Here is a 20348-nt window from a genome sequence, read left to right as displayed (position 1 = left end):
GGGAAGTATGTCCATCGACACCTCGATACTACCAAGAACCCTTCCATTGACCCAGTATCTGGCCTTCCTGTTATTCTTCCCAAAGTGAATCACCTCACATTTATTTGCATTGAACTCCATTTGCCACCTTTCAGCCCAATTCTGCCATTTATCCAAGTCCCTTTGCAACCTGCAACAGTCTTCCACACTGTCCACCACTCCATGGACTTTACTGTCATCTGCAAACTCATTAACCCATCTACCTACACCTACGTTCAAGTCATTTACAAATATGACAAACAACAGTGGTCCCAAAACAGATCCTTGTGGCACACCACTAGTAACCGGACTCCAGGCTGAATATTTCCCATCAACCACCCCTCGCTGCCTTCTTACAGAAAGCCAGTTTCTAATCCAAACTGCTAAATCACCCTCAATCCCATGCCTTTGCAGTTTCTCCAAAAGACGACCATGTGGACCATGTACACCATGTCAACTGCCCTATCCTCATCCACAAACTTGGTCACCTTCTCAAAAAACTCAATGAGGTTTGTGAGGCATGACCTGTCCTTGACGAAATCATGTTGACCATCTCCAATTAAATTGTGTTTGCTAAATGATCATAAATCCTATCTCTAACAATCCTTTCCAAAGCTTTTCATACAATAGACCTAAGGTTCACTGGTCTGTAGCTGGGTCATCTCTACTGTTCGTCTTGAACAAGGGCACATCAGTTGCAATCCTCCAGTCCTCAGGTACTAAACCTGTAGACAATGATGACTCAAAGATCAAGGCCAAAGGCTCCACCATCTCCTCCCTAGCTTCCCAGCAAATCCTCTGATAAATCTCATCTGATCCAGGGTACTTATCTATTTTCACACCTTCTAGAACTGATAACACCTCCTTATTTCTAACCTCAATCCTTCCTTGTCTAATAACCCGTATCTCAGTCTTCTCCTCTATAATATTCTCCTTTTTCTTAGTGAAAATAGGTCAAAAATATTTGTTTAGCACCTCTCCAATCTCTACAGGGTCCACACACAACTTCCCACTTTTGTCTTTGACTGGCCCTATTCCCACCCTAGTCATCCTTTTATTCCTCACATAACTATAGAAAGCTTTATGGTTCTCCTTTATTCTACCTGCTAATGACTGCTCATGGCCCTCCTTGCTCTTCTTAACTCTCTTTAAATCCTTCCTAATCTGTAACTCTCCATCTCATCTGAACCATCTTGTCTCTATGTCACATAAGCCTCCTTCTTCTGCTTAAAAGAGATACAATTTCTTTGGTAAACCACGGTTCCCTTACCTTATCACTTCCTCCCTGCCTGACAGGGACATACCTATCAAGGCACGCAATATCTGTTCCTTAAACCAGCTCCACATTTCGACTGTCCCCATCCCCTGCAATTTGCTACCCCATTCTACGCTTCCTAGGTCTTATGTAATCGTTTTCCCCCATGTATAACTCTTGACCTGTGGTATGTATCCATCCCTTTCCATCGCTAAACTAAAAGTAACAAAATTATGGTCACCCTCTCCAAAGTGCTCACCTACCACTAAATCAAACATCTGGCCTGGTTCATTACTAAGCACCAGTTCCAGTCTGGCCTCCACTCTTGTCAGCCCTTTGACACAGTGTCAGGAAACCATCCGGCACACATTGGACAAGAACTCCTCCAACTATGTACTAGAGTTATAGCATTTCCAGTCAATGTTGGGGAAGTTGAAGTCTTCCATAATGACCACCCTGTCCCTTTCACTCCAACCCAAAAATTATTTTGCCAACCCTCTCCTCTACATCCCTGGAACTTTGCGGAGGCCTATAAAAAACTCCCAGCAGTGTTTTTTTTTATACAAAACATTTAAAGAAAAAAAACCCATCAAAACAGAAAAAAACAGTACAAAGAATAAGGCCATAACATAGTACCGTTGTTACTAAGCAACCCACTATTCTCCCAAAACAAACCTACCTACTTAACTAAAACTAAACTACAAACATATTAAATAAATACTAGCTTAAATTACATTAAAGTTACTTAAATTAGATAATGTCTTACTACTTTATTCTGTCTTACTTATCACACCCCCACTGAGGATCCCATCTCTGGGAGTACCCATATTTCTTTTCCTTCCAGTCTCCTCCTCCCGGGGCTCCATGGACGCCCATAAAGATTCCCACAGCTATACCACGGCCCTAATACTGCTGACAAGTCAGTTTCAATATAATTGAAAAAGGACCGCCACGTCCTATAAAACCATTCCGTTTTGTGGTGCATCATATTTGAGAGGTAGTCTTGGGGGAGATGCTCCATCACCAGCTTACGCCACCCCATAAGACCTGGTGGTTGTTCTGACATCCAATTTAGTAAAATGTTCTTCCGCACGCAATGACACCAGTCTCTTCCCATGTTTCCCCAGAGACAGTAAGTTTGGCAACCCCAAAAGAAGAATTACTAGATCCATGTTAATTTCAGTCCCTAGAATGTTCTTTAACTCCCTTACTACAGTACTCCAATAGCTTTGGATCTTGCAACATGACCAATAACAACATGTGAGAGTACCTATATTATTTTACATTTGGGACATTCCTCTCTTAAACCTAGTACCTTTCTGGTGCCATATGAGCCCTGTGTAAGATCTTCAATTGCACAGCCTGTTCTCTGTTACATGGTGAAATTTTCCTTAAATTTCCCAGTTACCCTCCCATATCTCCGGTGAAATTTCCTGTCTTAACTCTCTGTTCCACATCTTACAGAATCCTTCCACATCCCCCAGAGCATGGCCTTACTGGAAATGATATAAAATACTAAGTGAAAGAGTACCTGTACACCAAAGTAACCTTTTCTCCACAAGTGATTTATAACATTGGGCCAGGACTGTATTCTTCCACTGTATATAGCCCCTTATCTGGAAGTAACGGAAAAAGGTCCTTTTTGGGTAATCCACATTTCTGACTTAACTGACTGAATGACATCAGGACCTCTTCCTCGAGCAAATCTCCCGAACATAGAATTCTTCTGTTCGCCCACTGCCCCAAGTTTAAATCCTTGGGTTCCAACCAACGGGATAAAGGGCAAAGTCTTAAACCAATTGCCCTCATCTTGCCTCCTTATTCTCTAAGCTTTCACTGTGTTCAAGATAAGTGGACTAACGCATTGCTGGGTAACGAATTTCATCTTGTCCATAAATAATTAATAAATAAATTAATAAATAAATAAATGAGAGGATATTTCGACTGTGAGGCTTCAATATCAAGCCAAATCGATTCTGAATTCCCCCGTACCCAGTCACCAACATATGTTAAGAAAGTACTCATTTGATATTTCTTCAAATCCGGAAAATCCACCCCTCCCTCAGCTTGTGAAAGCCGTACTTTAGTGAAGTTAATTAGAGGATACCTATGGCACCAAATAAAGAACCCTAGCCAACCATTAATCCCCCATAACACTTGTCCAGATAACAGTAATGGGAGCTTTCTCATGGGATATAGCAGTCGGGGAAGGACATTCACTTTGATCAGAGCTATTCGGCCCAGCCATGGTAATCCCTCCCCTTGCTGCAAGTCCTGGTTTATCCTCTCTTGTAATTGTACAAAGTTAGCTTTATATAGCAGGAAGAAGGAAGGGGTAGTAAAAATTCCCAAATACAGAAAACCTTTTGGTAACCACCTAGAGGGGAACTGCATTTTATCCTTCAGGTTAGGCATCTCCACTAAGCCCACTACCGGCATGGTTTCCGATTTAGTGAAATTGATCCTATAACCCGAAAAACTACCACATGAATTAACTGTTTGGATCATCTGGGGAAATAGGCTTCTCCAGCTCAGCCAAGAATAAAAGGACATCATCAGCACATAAGATTATCCTACGTTCCCCCCATTCCCATCTTTGGCTCACTATTTCAAAGATTCTTGTAATAGTTTCGGCTAATGGATCAATTGCCAATGTAAACAGCAGCAGTGATAAAGGGCACCCCTGTCGATAATCTCTTCTAATATTAAAATTGTTTGACTTAATACAGTTTGTAATAACTCCGCCTTAGGATCCTTATACAGTACTGCTACCCATCTGGCAAAGGATTCCCCCCAAACCAAAATGCTCTAGAACCTCAAATAGATACAGCCATTCTATCTGGTCAAAGGCTTTTTCTACATTTAAGGAGACCACCAACCCCAGAATCAATCTTTGCTGACATATCTATACCGTATTCAATACTCTCCTAATATTGTTAGAGGAACTGCGGCCCTTAATAAAACCTGTTTAGTCTTCTTTTATAATATGGGACAAAACCTTCTCCAACCTCCGAGCCAACATCTTTGATAAATTTTTGAAATCTACATTCAGTAGCAAGATTGGTCTATATGAAGTACATTCTTCAGGGTCCTTCCCTTTCTTTAAAATAAGAGAGATATTAGCTTCCCCAAGAGTACACGGCAGACAATCTTGTGGTATAAGAGTATTTGTACATTCCCAGAAATGGTTCCACTAATATATTTATGAATTCCTTATAAAATTCAGTTGGGAATCCAACTGGTCCCAGTGCTTTGCCACCTTGGAGATGTCTTATTGCTTCCTGCACTTCCTGTACTGTTTGAGGCGCATTCAGAAGGGAAGCCTGCTCCTTACTCACATTGGAGGGGTCCAGATTTTCAAAAAGGACTGCATTCCTATTGTACTGTGTTCACTTCCCTCCGACCGATATAGCTCTTCAAAATATTCCCTAAACCTAGCATTGATCTTTTTCGAATCGGGGTAATTGTACCAGTCTTCTACCTAACAGAGGTAATAGATTGGGAGGCTTTTTTTCCTGCTAGCTAAATAAGGCAGATATTTACCAGACTTATCTCCAAATTCAAACAGTTTTTGTTTGGCAAAGGAGACTTCTTTTTGAGCCACTTGTGCGTGTATTGAGTAGAGGGCAGCCCGGAAAGCTGCGACTCGCTGAGATTTAACCAATGATGGTTTATTACAAAATGTTTTCTCAGTCGGGCCTCCAACAACTCCTGCTGCTCCTCCCTCTGCATTTTTCTAGTCACCGAGTATGAAATAATCAGACCTTGTAAATATGCATGAGTGGTCTCCCAAAGTATTGTCGGATTACTAGTCATACCTGAATTAATATTCCAAAACGTCCTGAATTCCCTTGTAAAATATTCAATAAATTTACTATCCCCTAACAAAGATGAATCCCTACACCAGTGACCTGCATTTGCTCCACTGCCCCTGGCTTTAATATCCAAGTATACTGGCGCATGACCCGAACCAGCTATACTCCCTACATTACACGCAAATATTCTGTCCAGACCATCAGACGGCATTAAAAAAATCAATTCTCGTACAACATTTGTGTGAGTTGGAATAGAAGGTGAAATCTCTTCCATTAGGGTGGCGATACCTCCACACATCCACTAATCCCAACTCATCACATATGTCCACCAACTGTTTAGACTGCGTGGATGTACCTGCAAGGCGCTTTGGCACCCTGTCAATCTCTGGATCTATCAGGCAATTGAAATCTCCTCCAATAATCATAAAACAAATTCCAAGATTCATTAATTTAGCCACTGCATCAATTACAAATTTAAGAGGGTGTGCTGGGGGACAATATACATTCAGAACACCATCGTCCTCTCCATAAACCTTCCGTGATCATCCTTAATCTGCTCCATTACTTGTAAGGGGAAGTTCCTTCTTATCAGTATAGCTACCCCTCTACTCTTAGAGCTGAAGAATGAGAAGAACACCTTGTTGTAACCCCCCTGCTGTAGTTTCAAATGTTCCTTGTCAGTTAGGTGCATCTCTTGCAGCAGGGCAATATCCACCCTTTCGTTCCTGAGGTACGACAAAACCTTCTTTCTTTTAACAGGAGAATGACTCGCTTTGATATTCCAGGTGCACCAGCTGAACAAATCATGAGCCGTGGTCATCTAGGACAGCCTGTGTTTTCCCAGGAGGAAGGAACTTATCTGAGGCGTGACCAGCTACAAAGATACTAACTCTATAATATCTAAGAACTATTCCTATAGAAACAACTACATCTAAGAAAATAAACACTGCATTTAACTGAAACAAATACCCAAATAATCTCCCATTCGCTCGGGATTTTCCCCCTGCCCGTTGGGGGCACCCTTCCCAATCCCTATTACCATGTTAACTCCATCCAGCTGAGGCCATGCCCTTGCCCCAGTCAATTCACAAATAATAAAGACCTGTCATTTATATTCTAAAACAGTGGATACCCATTCCACCCCCCCCACATGTCTTAGTTACCCCAAATGCAAAATCAAAGAGACAACATTAAAAAAAATCCTAGATATTACCTGGCTGACTGATATATAAAATAGTTTGAATGAGCAAATTTACAACAAAACCATGTACAACCAATAATCACAAAAAAAAGGGGAGAGAGGGAGAGGGGGAAACGGAAATAGAAAGGGGGGTAATAAAAAAAATCCCAAATCAATTTCACAATAATGCCCCCTCCCCTCCCGTCCCAACTCAGGTCCTTAATTTCAGAGATTTACAAAGTCCTTTGCCTTTCAGTGGAGTCAAAGTTATATACCGTTTCCCCCATGGGTGAGATGCAAGATGACCAGGTACATCATGGAGTATTGGATGTTTAAGTTCCTTAATTCTTTTTTAACATCATTAGATGTCCTCCTCCTCTTCACCGGGGCTCCTGAAAATCTTGAAAAACATTATCTTTGAACCTTTATACATTAAGACTTGTGAATTCTTTCCCATTCTTCTTGCTGCTTCCACTATTAACTGTTTTTCTTTATAATACAGGAGCTGCACTAGAACCACATGGGGGCACTGTTCCAGCCCGGACCAGCGTGCTGTGATCTGGTAAGCTGCTCCACACCTACCAGGCCTGACTCCAACTCTAGCTGCAGAAACCTTGGGAGCCAGCTCTGCAGGAAGCCAGCGAGATCCTCGTCTTCTTCACGTTCCCGGAGGCCTATGATCCGTAAGTTTTTTTTCTCCTATTTTTATTCTCTAGATTATCGACTTGATCCTGAAGGACCGGAACCTGGTCCTCCAGCGTTTGGGTCCTTCCTCCCGAGACCTCGGCCAGGGTCTCCGCTGCAGTGGTCCTTTCCTCCAGTCTTTGTTCCAGGAGCTGCACTTCTTGCACGTGCTTCTTTAGCATGGCAGAAAGTGGTTTTACTCTTGTTTGAATCCACTCTTGGAATTCAGCAAACTCCAAGAGTAAGTCCTACTGTATCCAAAGGGGCTATCTCAGGAGACTGAGCAATAGCTTCAGGCACCCCCGATGCAGTAGGAGAGTTTGCCTGTTTGCTGTCCTCCTTTAGGCCCCTTTCCTTTACCGGTCTTCATCCTGGCCTGAAGGTGTCTCAGGTGATTTCAGCAGCTTAAAATCATCAGGCAGTTTAAATTCATACTTCTTTCTCCTTGGGGTGGTTAAACAAAAGGAGGGGGGAGGGGGGGTGGGGAGGTAAAGGTCCACTTTGCCCAGGGGTATGGCAGAAAGCCCAGCACAGCAGACCACTCAGTCTGCCACCATCTTGGATCCACCTCACAGTTGACATGTTAAACTTATAAGATAAATTACTATTGCAAGATACCGATTTAAAATGGATGTTTTTAACTGTCGATTCCCCATACTTTATCACTAGATTCTAACCCAGCTCTCCTCATTCACATAACATTTATTCTGTACACAGTCTTCCAGAGTCAGATGGTCATAGATTTGAGATAGATTCCCAAGACTAGAGCGTATAAACTCACAGTGTAACCTTTTGTGTCCACCTTCAAAATTTTATTCAAAAAATAAGGGAGTCCTACCTGTGACTTCATTACATCCTTCAACTAACACTAAAAAAGTGTTTTTTCTCTCTCGGACCATTTTTCTCTCTGGTGTTTGTAGGACTTTGTTCAGCAAAACAAAAAATTGGTTGTATGTGACTAAATTTCAAAATATGTATCTTTCTGGCTATAAAATGACTAATAGTGTTTAAAAGGTAATAAAAGGCAATAAGTACAAATGCCTACTTACTTCATTTCTAACCCTATTCTGCCTTCTCTTTTATTTTAAACCAATTCCTTCCTTCCCCCAGATTCTATTCTTGCTATAAGGTCTCCTTTATCACCCTGACAGCCCTTAACTTTCTTGATGACAGAGACATGAAAAGGGACACACATGAATCAGTTAATTCAGTAAATCCTGGGAAGGAAGTCTGACCTAGTGAAGACAGCTCAATCATTTCAAATAGTTAAAATGAAAATACAGCCCAGAAAAACATTCAAATAAACCTGCAAATAGCAACCAAATGAACTGCGGATGATGGAAATCAGAAACAAAAACAGAAATTGCTGGAACATCTCAGCAGGTCTGAAACCGTCTTTGGAGAGAAATCAGAGTTAATGTTTCAGGTCCAGTGACTCTTCTTCAGAACCGGGTCACTGGACAGCAACATTAACTCTGCTTTCTTTCCACAGACGCTGTCACACCTGTTGAGATTTTCCAGCAATTTTTGGTTTTGTTGCTGCAAATAGGAAACGTGTGGGGTACTTTTTTCTTGTTTTGTGAAGTCGATTAATAGGTGATATTACTACTCTGCATCTTCATGTGCCACATTTAATATAAAGCATTTTAATATTATGCATGTTTCCTCTATTTCTATAAAAAAAACTAAATCCGTGTCATGTGCAGATGAAAGCAAAATTTAAATATGGGATATCAGAATATAAAGGCTTCCACTGTTACACAGCTTCAAGTTGTGCTATTACATTAGACAGTGCACAGATTCATTGCAAGATGTTAAAATTATCCAAAAAAAAAATCTGCATCATTGTACGAAGAAGAGCATCTAAGGCCAATCTGACTGCAGTCCTGGAGAAGTTACAAAAAAAAAGGCATAATGCTGTTATATACAGCCTTATAGCTTCAAATATAGTCAACAAATTGAACAACAAAAAGAAACAACATATCTAGAGATCTCTGCAAATACCTGAAGTTTTTGAAATTCATCCCGTTCTCTTTTTGTTTCAATAGCCTTTCTTTGTAGTTCCTCATCCTCCTGTAACTTTTGGGCTAATTGACGATCAGCCAGGACACATTCTGTAGATGGACCAGTAGAAGAGCAAAGTTAAAATACAAGTGTTAATTACATATCCAAAAATACCTAAGTAGCCCAAAGCTTTCTGGTTTAACTTCTGGCCTTATATGCTTGGCTTTCCTGCAGTGTCCATATCCTAAAGAGGAATTTAAAAAGAAGTATTTAAAAATAATTCGATTTTGCAACTATATATTGGTAATTATATAGTTTCTGTAAAACATAAGACACACTGTTTTACAAGAACATTATGCACTGTGTTTTATATCAAGTAATTCAAAATGCTTTTTCTTATCACACATACAATCAGTATAATTGAAAATTTCTATCTTGATAAACTGTTTCTAGAAACATGCATTTCTTATTTTTCAAGAAGCAGTATCATAAGAAATGAAACTTGCAAGGCATTTAAAATTTGGCAATTCCTTTTTCCAAAAACAGAGCAGAAATGTCTCTAATCAGATCAGTTAAACCTATCAACGTTTTTAACATAAACGGGGATGAGGTAGTCATAAAATAAAAATTGAAGTCAGCTGGTTTTATGATGGATAGAATTATTTGAAACTCATTGCTGCAATATCAGACACTTCTTGAATAACTGGGGAGGAGGACAGAGGCACTGCCAAGGATGCAGATTTTATAACATATGGTTTTCATCTTCTTGATGCTTCATTGAAGGAAATAATGACTGATCCATACTTGAAATGTTAGGTCTTTGAGATCATAAATGCAGCTATGGGATCAGGAAATGGCAAACTGGATTCACCAGCATCCTTGTGAAAACTGACCCATTCCCAACATTAAAAAGAACATCATGTAGATGAAGACAAGAGGAAATAATGTCAAAATTAAATCTGTGAGGAATTCTGAAGGTAATGCCCTGGCTGTAGGCCAAGGAGGTAACAACCTAGCAAAGTCAACAACCTACTTTATCAAGTGTTACAGAGGTCAAGGAGCAATAATTCACTCAGTTGGTCAAGGTAACAAAAACAAACCACTTATAATTTTTTTGCAGAATGACTTTGATGCTTACAACTGGCCAAAAGGTGGACTGAGAAAAAAACAAGAATTGTGTACACACAGAGCATCAAGACAATGATGCATGCAAAGATGTTATATAAAAAGGATACCAAAAGGTGCACAAATTGAACCGTTAAAAATGAAATTAATTAAATGGACAGTAACCATGATGACCAAGAACAGGAAGCTATTTATAACTTCAGTGAGCTTGATATCTAGTGAGAGTAGTTCAATCAGCATGTTGTGGGGCAGGGCCTTCCTCATCGTTGTTAATTGATCAATTAGGGGCCTCAATTGGCCCACAACTGAACAGACTAACAATTCGACCACTGGTAAAATCATAATAGATGCATGTAGGGAGTAGGCAAATGCGTTCCTCCAACTTTAAGGCATCTCTCATCAACATCCCCCTCAAGCCTCCTGTACCCACAACTGCAGCTATGAAATTCAAGTCTTACGTCATTCCTAATCATTCAACACTAAAGATACATCAAGAGTGAAGCTGAGCAGGTCAACAACAATGGAGTTGGTTATATGAGTGCAGGGCTATGATTTTCTTTCCCCCAAGAGTGGATAGCAAAGGTACTGAGCTGGTAGGAGTCAGTGGCAACAAGAACCTTCTTCAGTGATTGATAGTGCAGATGCCACAGGAGAGGAAAGATCAAGGAGGATGATTGTAATAGCAAGAGGGAGAGTTTATTTGGAACAAGTTTGAGAAGGACAGGAGAAAAGACTTGATCTTTTATTGCTCAGGGGTCTCAAATTTCATGACAGATCAAGGTCAGACGTCCAAATTAGAATCTGATACAACTTCCACATTATTAACTCCTTAACACATTATCTAACTATGATTAGAATCTAGATACTAGCCATGCACGATTAACTGGCCCAACTCGTTTTGACAACTCGGTCTTCTGTGTGTTCTGAACTCAGGGTCACCTCTTTGCTATGGCTGGCCTCGATTTGGTTGCTGTTATTATCTCCGATGTGCTTTCTTTTGTATGTTTTCACTCAGTATTCCACAAAACCTTCATCGTTGGAGTTCATTTATCAGAAGTCATGCAAACAGGAGACATCTGTATTTCATGGTTCCTCTTACCAGGATTATTTTGTCCCTTTTTCACAACCAAAGCCATATGCTGAGTCAGCAGTTTGGTTTTACTACTTCTTTCCACAACAAGCTGATCTGTCTGTATAAAGTTAGCATAATTTCCCATCAAGCTTCACCAGTTAGGCACATTTACCCACAAGATCAAAAAGTTAAAAATGTAGGTATGGAAAAATATCAATGTAGATGAGGTTCAAGTATTTGTTGAAATTTTCAAGTAGAAGTCCCCAATGGATGATTTATTTCAGCCTTCTCAGGAGGTTCTCAGCATTTCAATTGTCAGTCTTCAGATCATTCAATTCACTCTATGTCAATGGCAAGAAATGTTTGGAGGCACCGGATACTGAAATGTTTTCTAGGCTGTAATAATATTTGGCAATAGTACTGAAGATACGTGGTGCAAAATTTGTTGTGTAACAAAAACTGCAATCAGTGGAAATTGGGGCAGAGGTGGTGGGTGGTCATATTTCCACTGGTAAGACACATATACAGAACAAAGGAGATGATTGTTGGAGCTCACTCATCTCCATTCTATCACCTCCCTGTAAGAGTTCCTCAAGGTAAGAAAAAGAAGGCATATCTAACATTTAGGAAAATGAAGGCACAGCCCTTAAAAAATACAAAGATAGCAGTAAATAATTCAAACAAGAAATTAGGAGTGCTAAATGGGATCATGAAATGGCTTTGGCAAACAGGATTAAGGAGAATTCCCAAGGCATTTTATGCCTATATAAGGAGTTACAGCATAACCAGGGAAAGGGGTAGGTCCACTCAAGGATAAAGGAGTGAATTTATGCATGGAACTGGAAAGAGTGAGTGAGGACCTTAACAAATACTTTGCTTCAGTATTCACAAAGGTGAAGGACAGGGTGGATGGTGAGTCTCGGGACAGGTTTGTTGATATTCTGGGGCATGTCTATATTGAAATAAAAAAGGTGCGAATGTTTTGAAAGCATTAAGGCAGATAAGTCCCGGGGCCTGATAGGATCTCAGAACAAAGAGGGAAGAAATTGCTCAAGTCTTGTACGAAATCTTTGTATCCTCTTTAATCACAGGAAAGGCCACAGAGGGCTGGAGAATAGCCAACACTGTTTAAGAAGGGCAACAGGGATAATCTAGGAAATTACAGAGCAGTGAGCCTTACATCAGTGGTAGGAAAATGATTGGAAAAGATTCTTAAGGATAGAATTTAGTCACCTTTGGAAAAATATGGACTTATTAATGCTGGGCAGCATGGCTTTGTGCGGGAAGGTTGGGTCTCTCAAACTTGAATGAGTTTTTTTAAAGGAAGTGACGATATTGATGATGGCTGGGTGTTGTCTCTATGGATTTTAGCCAGGCCGCTCATAGTAGGCTGATTAAAAAAAGGTGAACTCACATGGGATCCATGGTGAACTAGTAAGATGGATACAGATGGCATGCAGCAGTGGTGGAAAGTGTTTTTCAGATCAGAGATCTCTGACTAGTAGTGTTCTGTAGAGTCTGAACTGGGATGCCCGTTATTTGTAATTTTGAGGAGAATGTAGGTGGCCTAAATAGTAAGCTTTCAAATGATAGAAAGATAGGAGGAGCTGTGGATAGTGAAGAGGATTGCCAGGGGATCCAGCAGTGATAACAGATAGCTGGACATTGGGGTGAAGAAATAGCAGATGGAATTTAATCTGGACAAATGTGAGGTGATGCATTTTTAGAGAACAAATACAGGAGACAGAAACCACAATAGCATCAACACACAGACTGATCTTGGCGTACAGGTCCACAGTTCCGTGAAAGTGGTAACACAAGTGGATAAGTTGGTCAAGGCATATGGCATGCTTCCTTCATTAAGCAAGGCGTGGAGTATTAAAAATTGGCAAGTAATGTTGCAGCTATATAGAATTTCAGTTAGGCCACATTTGAAATATCATGTACTGTCTGGTTGCCATACTACCAGAAGGATGTGGAGTCTTTGGCAAGGGTACAGAAATGGTTTACTAAGATAAGCCTGGTTTGGAAAGTATTAGCTATGATAGACTGGACAAACTTGGTTTGTTTTCACTTGAACAAAGGGTGAGGGGTACGCTGACAGAAGTTTACAAAATTTTAAGAGGCATGGATAGAATAGACAGTCAGTCTTTTTCCTCAGATAGAAATGCCAATTACTAAAGGACGTGGGTTTAAGGTAAGTTGGGGGGGTGGGGGGGAAGAAGTATAGGAGATGAGAGAGGCTGCTTTTTTTTTTAAAAAAAAAGAGGTGAGTGCCTGAAACACACTGCCAGAGGTGGTGATGTGATAGTTACATGAGGAATGTTTATAAGCACTTTGACAGATAACTGAATAAGCAAGGAACAGAGGGATACAGGCAACGAAAAGGGAAAGGGTTTTTAATTTCGAGAGGAATCATGTGCTAGCATAGTCTTAGTGGGCCGAAGAGCTTGGTCCTATGTTTTTCTGCTTTTTGTTCTATCTAATGTCCACAATCAAACCATTTTCTGCTGGTTCATTGATGACTACCCATCACCATAGAAGGTCAGAAGCAGAGTTGTTTGCTGACGATTACAGAGGAATCTTGATTATCGGAAGGACACGGGTGGGAAGTATTTTATTTGGTTAGTTGAATGCCAGAAAACAGTTGAACCAAGCATCGGCACCTTGCGATCTTGTTCAGATAACCTGAAATTCAGATGATTGAATGCCGGATAGTCGAAGTTCCTTTTGCATTTAATATTAAGCACCATTTACACCTATTCAGATTCTGAAGCAGTCCATGGCTAAAAAGCCATGGATGATGTTCAGACTTAGGTTAACAAGTGGCAAATAACATTCATATCACACAAGTGCCAAGCATTGATGAACACCCAACAAGAAAAAAATCCATCCATCATCCCTTAACATTGAAGAACACTAGCATTTCTGAATCACCCATAATCAAAGTCTGAGAGGTCACCAATAACTATAAACTAAATCAAGTAATACTGTGGCTACACAGCAGGTCAGAGGCAAGGAACATTGTAACAAATAATACCTCCCAACATCCCAAAACGTTGTCCAATATATGCTTGGTTTGTGTCAGGAGTGTGATGGAAAATTCAACACTTGCCTAGTGAAGCTCCAACACTCAAGAAGCTCTACATTATCAAAGGCAAAGCAACCTGCTTTATTGGCACCACATCCATAAACAATCTCTTCCTCCAGCATTGATTCACAATGGCAGCATTGTGCATCATCTACAAGATGCACTGCAGTAATTCACCAAGGCTCCTTAAATATCCACAACTAGTACCATCTAGAAGGACAGGGTAGTAGATATATGGGAACACCATGACCTGCAAGTTCCCCTCCAAGCCAGTCACTATCCTGATTTGAAACTATATCGCCACTTCTTCCATTTTGCTAGTTCAAAGTTATGGCATGCTTCCCCAACAGCATTGTGGATCTATCGGTTGCCAAAGACTGCAGTGATTCAAGAAGGCTGCTTACTATCACCTCCTTGTGGGTGGTTAGGGATGGGCAACAAATAAGAATAAATTTCTATTTATCTAATATTCTATGACAGACAAATAATTTGACAATTTGCTGATCAACAGAGGGATAAAAGGATGTGTGCATTATCAGTGTACATGTGTGACATTAAAATTATCTGTAAACATATCAAAGGGCAGTAAGTAGATGAGAAATAGGAAATTCCAAGGTTAGAGCTTTGTGAAAGCCAGAGGTCGCTGTGCTGAATGAGAAGGCACACCATTGACGGTGACTCTCACTACTAACAGCGATACTTCAGTTACAGTTTGATAAAAATGGAATCCAACCAAAGAAGCCCACATCCCCTGAATGAATGAAAAATCAAAAAAAAAATACTCGACCCAGTGGACAGGTGAAGCACTCAGCACGGGATTTGGAAAGTATGATGATACAAGGTAAAGATTGTTTAACAGAAGAAAGACACCTTCAAAATTTGAAAATAGCAGAGGAAAGAGTCTAAGGCACAACCTTCAATAAGTATGGTGCGATCAGCTTGGCAATCTGGACCGGGTAACTGATGAAATGTACAGGATTCAAAACACAAAAATAAATTGCATTACTCTGTCTCAGTAGAGTACACATGAAATAAAAAACTCCAAAGCCTAAAAATTTGGAAAAAAGCAAATATACAATGTCATAGTATTATTACAATAACACGTGACATGGTTCACAAAAAAAACTGCAAAGAGTTTGTCATAACAGCTTTTCAGATTGAGAAAGTAACAACACATTACCGTCAGCTCTGCTCTCAGCTAAATGTAACTCAACATGTTCCTGAAGTATTTGCCAACTTGAAAACACCAGTTTGCACATGGGACAAGGATAGAGCCGTTGCTTTTTAGAACCTAATAAACACAAGATGAAAAACAACTTAGCCAAACGTATAAAATAGTACTTGGTAAAAAACAAAACTGCTTTTTTTTTAAAAACGTTAGGAACTGGTTATTTTGTGATTCACTGTAATGAGCTCCCCTAACCGGTTGCTTTTTCAAATGAAGGAATAAATGTACAAAGAGCCAGAGTTCAGTTTAATGGTGCACACTTTGACAGGGGACTCAACTCAGCAATTTTTTAAAAGATGTGAATCTTTGATTTTGCAAGAGTAGACCGAGAGAGGGAAGACCACCGAGATCTAGAGGTATTAATCAGGTGAGCAGATAGGTCTTTTGTTTGATGAAGTCTCCCAAATTTTCTCAAAATGAGGGCAGTAGTTTAGGAGTTGGAGATATAGTACTATATTAAAAGTATAGCTTAACTAATTCAACGACTTAATGTAACTACAGATAATCATTGGGTAATACTACAGACTTAAAAACAAGGTGGTTAAATACAAAGATGAAAGTGCAGGTAATGTAATATACAGTGATGTGATCAGGATGATCCACAGTAGCTACATCTTCAGTACCAGGAGTTCTTTGGTTCTGAATGATGAGCTAGGGTGAAGCTTGAAGCACTCTAACACATCAAGGAGGGGAATAGTTACCTGGGCATCTTATTCCAAAGGGCAGTCACATCCTAGTTAAGTACCGCAGATTTGGCCTGTGAGAGGGTCAGGAAAACGTGTCTGAACAGAAGGCTGGTTTGAGAATCCAGAGGTTAGTACTTGAGGAGCCTAAGACTTCAGTTTTCCCTAGATTTAATAAGACTAATTTTCTATTTATCTAATATTCCATGACAGACAAACAATCTGATAATGTGCTGATCAATAGAGGGATAAAAGGATGTGTGCATTATCAGTGTACATGTGTGACATTAAAATTATCTGTAAACGTATCAAAGGGCAGTGAGTAGATGAGAAATAGGAAATTCCAAGGTTAGAGCTTTGCGAAAGCCAGACGTCCCTGTGCTGAATGAGAAGACACACCATTGATGGCGACTCTCACTACTAACAGCGATACTTCAGTTACAGTTTGTTAAAAATGGAATCAGGTAAGTCAGTACAACTCAAATGGGCTTTGGTGGAGAGGTGTGCTATGATCAACTGTGGTGCAGGCTGCAGACAGAGTGAGAAGGACGAGGAGGAATATTTACCTTTGTCACACTCTGTGTGTGACATTTGCAACTTTGATCTGTTGTTTCAATAATATAGCACAAGGGAGAGACAGCAAAGTGTTTAGAAAAGGACAACAGATTAGAAGTGAGGTCTAGTTTGAAAGGCTGGAGTGACTAGACATTGGTTTTAATACTACAAGGCTGATGGCATTGGATTTAAGAAGGAGCAGTACCTGAAGAGAAAGAACTGTGAACAGTACCAGCTAACACAGGAGCCAGAAAAGAAAGCAGAGTGGCTAGTAGTTTCATGGATATTGGACACAGGGAGCAAGAGCTCCAACTGAAGCTAAGACAATTACGTGAGTATAAGTCCATCGTGGAAGTCCACAATTTATTTGAAAATTGGTGACATTTATTTTGCCTCCTCCACCCCTACCCCAAGTGTTCTGATACACTAATGGAAACACTTCTATTTTAGTTTTATTCTTACATGGAATGCAGGTGTCACTGACAAGACCAACATTTGCTATACAATCCTAATTGCCTGTTGGGTGAGAAGCTTCCTGCATATTTCAGGCAGCAATTAAGAATGAACGAAATTCCTGTGTATTTGGATTCACATGAAGGCCACACCAGATAAGAACAACAGATTTACTTCCTTAAAAAGGATCTTATGAAGCAGATGGGGTTTTTTAAACAACTGATAACAGTTGTCATTTTTACCATTGAGATTAGCCTTCAATTTAAAATTTACTAATTGAATTTACATTCTGTTGTGGTGATGGAACTTAGACCGGTATCTTCAGAGCATAAAGCTTGGTTTCTGCATTACTAATCCAGTCACACTTCCTCTAAATGACCATCTAATTAGAAGCATCACATCGCACACAATAGTCATACCTTTCTGAGGGGTTTCCACGATCTCAGCATGTTTGTTTTTAACATGTTCACTTAGATCCTCTCCTGCATTTCCAATAAGGCCACAAAAAGGACATTCCGGGACATCAGACTTCATGGATTCTTCAGAAGCACTACAAAGTCCATTGTTTTTTGGCTCTTTACTGTTGTCAAATAGTGCTTGCTCAGGTTGTCTCCAAACAGTTCCTGAAAAGTGTCCATTCACAGATTCTGATTGTATTAATCTTTTGGGTTCACCTTTTTGCTTTATGTTCTGTCTAAACGGTCTCTCACAGTTGGATGGTGAAGCACAGCAAGACATCTGAAGCTTTTCCATCCGGTCCCCTCCAAATTCTTGTAGTTCTGGAGTTGTTTCATGTTTTAAATCAGTCAACCTACTGGCCTGAAGTGAAACATCAAGAACATCTTCTTTATCTACAGAATACATCATCTTTTTATCATCCACGGGTTTCACTTCACTGTGGGAAGTTTCTATATGGAACATCAATTCATTATAACTGATTCCTGACAGGTTGCACATTGGACAACTGTACTCATTTTCTTCATGCATGATAAGAATGTGTGTCCTCATGTCTGGTTCTGACAAGCCACCTTGCCCACAAATATCACAGGTGTACATGTTGGATTAGTTAGTTGACACTCATTCAGCTTTTAAGAAAAGGAAAAAAAAGTGAGACCACACATTGCAAAGCATATAAATATGAAAAATATATTTTGTAATTATTAGGTTAGATTCCCTACAGTGTGGAAACAGGCCCTTCGGCTCAATAAATCCACACCGACCCTCCGAAGAGCAACCCACCCAGACCCATTCCCCTACATTCACCCCTGACTAATGCACCTAACACAACGGGCAATTTAGCATGGCCAATTCACCTAACCTACACATCTTTGGACTGTGGGAGGAAACCGGAGCACCTGGAGGAAACCCACGCAGACACGGGGAGAATGTGCAAACTTCACAAACAGTTGCCCAAGGCTGGAATCGAACCTGGGTCCCTGGCGCTGTGAGGTAGCAGTGCTAACCACTGAGCCACCGTGCCACCCCAAATGATGCAAATAGAATACACTAAAAAAACCTAGATTCTGCACAGTTAGTAAATATATTTCATTTTAAAATACACAGATCCTCATCTGGTTTTGTTGAAAATAAAACTGCTTTTCAGACCATAGAGCAAGTGTTAATAATTCTTCAATAATACACCTTAGTCCAGCTCAATCTTCACCTAATTTGATCTCCATACTTTGAGGGGAGTAACTAGACAGGCACGAGAAGAAAGAAACTCAACTGATTTTACATAGAATTGTTGGAGGCCAAAGGTCAGACCAAAACTACCAGCTGACATCAGATAACAGAACACATCATGAAAAAAATATTACATTTATATTGCACCATTCATGGATTTCATTTTTTAAAAAAAACTTAGTTGGCAGTAAATTAAAGAGTAGTCATTATTGTGATGTAGGAAACGTGACAGTAAATTTACATAGAGCAAGTTCCTCCAAACAGTAAAGTAAGATAAAGCTGTCATTATTCCAAAGGACCATCAAACTGCTCTCTGAATTCCATCACAACAGGTGGTGAAATATAAATTTCACATAATAAATCTGGAAAGAATGGACAGAGAAACTTCTGATGACTAAACAAGCACTGACAGTAGCAGAACTTACTATGTGAGGGAACTTCATTACCAGTGGCTCAGGAGCAACACTAATGACTGGTTTCTAAAAGATGTAACTGCCAGAATGGGTCTTTGGCAGTACTGCTGGGAAATAACAATTTACTTTCACTCATCCTCACCAATCTACCCACCATGGATGAATATATTCTTCACCTTACCAACAGGAATGACCACCACAAAATCCATGTGTGCTAAGTCCCATCACATGGAGGAGGTACTCAATTGTGTTGTGTAGCACAATGCTTAAATGAAACAAACTTGAAGAGATTAAGCAACTCAAACTGAGCTCCACAAGCTGCTATGGCCAATCGGCAACATAGGAAAAACTGCATTCCATCAGAACTGATAGCCTCATAGCTTGGCATTTCCCTCACTTTGTTTAACATCAAACAAGGGATCATCCCTGGTTCAAAGAAGTGTACAGGAGGATATGCTAAAAAGCAGCACCAGAAACTGCTAGAAATTAGGTAAACAAACACATAAGGCTGGAAAAACTCAGGAAATCTGACAGCATCTGTGGAGAGAAATGGGGTTCATGTCAGGTATGGCTCTTCTTGAAAACCAGAGAAATAGTCCTGTCATACTCTGCTCTCCATATATGAGACCCAGACAGTGTACCAGTGTCACACCAAGATGCTCAACCACTTTCACACAAATTGCAATTGGACATTTCAGAAAATCATAAGGCAGAATACTAAGGTTCTCATCCTAGCTGGCGCGTCAAACATAATCACAACCAAATTGGGGTGGTCATCAAGCCAGAATTCTTCACAGCTGTTTACCAAACTGGATCTTCTCTCCAGAAAACTCATCCAAAACTTAAAATACCTATGACTTCCTATCCGATTTGCAGGAGGCTCTCCTGTTCACAGGTCTGCTTTAGTAGTCACATAAGTTACCACTGGAATCCAACTACTCTCTCCAAAGGACGAAGGCGGTCGACCCTTGTGTTTATTAAGAGATATCCCCTTCCTTCCTTCCTTCCTCTCTCCCTCCCAGGCCTTTCTTGATTGCTCTGGTCCCAGCCTGGACGAGAAACAAGAACGGGGTAAAAACAATGACCGCA

The 20348-nt window shown here is 40.2% G+C and overlaps 1 protein-coding gene across 4 annotated transcripts in view; it reads right to left on the bottom strand.

Annotated features, from left to right (window-relative positions):
* The window catches only part of zufsp (zinc finger containing ubiquitin peptidase 1), a 42771-nt gene that overhangs the window by 21753 nt on the left and 670 nt on the right, over nucleotides 1-20348 (bottom strand). For 2 of the 4 annotated variants that reach the window (XM_060850509.1, XM_060850493.1), the window contains exons 2-4: nucleotides 17583-18248; nucleotides 15425-15535; nucleotides 8957-9066 (exon numbers count right to left, since the gene is read on the bottom strand). In XM_060850509.1, coding sequence (XP_060706492.1) covers nucleotides 8957-9066; nucleotides 15425-15535; nucleotides 17583-18219 — 858 coding nt within the window. In that variant the 5' untranslated portion in view covers nucleotides 18220-18248. Of the gene's footprint in view, nucleotides 1-8956; nucleotides 9067-15424; nucleotides 15536-17582; nucleotides 18249-20110; nucleotides 20309-20348 lie in introns of all 4 variants that reach the window. The other 2 variants (XM_060850500.1, XM_060850519.1) reach the window with 2 other exon arrangements.

Source organism: Hemiscyllium ocellatum, chromosome 3 (genome assembly GCF_020745735.1).
Source record: "Hemiscyllium ocellatum isolate sHemOce1 chromosome 3, sHemOce1.pat.X.cur, whole genome shotgun sequence".
Classification (NCBI taxonomy): Eukaryota; Metazoa; Chordata; class Chondrichthyes; order Orectolobiformes; family Hemiscylliidae; genus Hemiscyllium; species Hemiscyllium ocellatum.
This window is presented reverse-complemented; position numbering and strand designations above follow the sequence as displayed.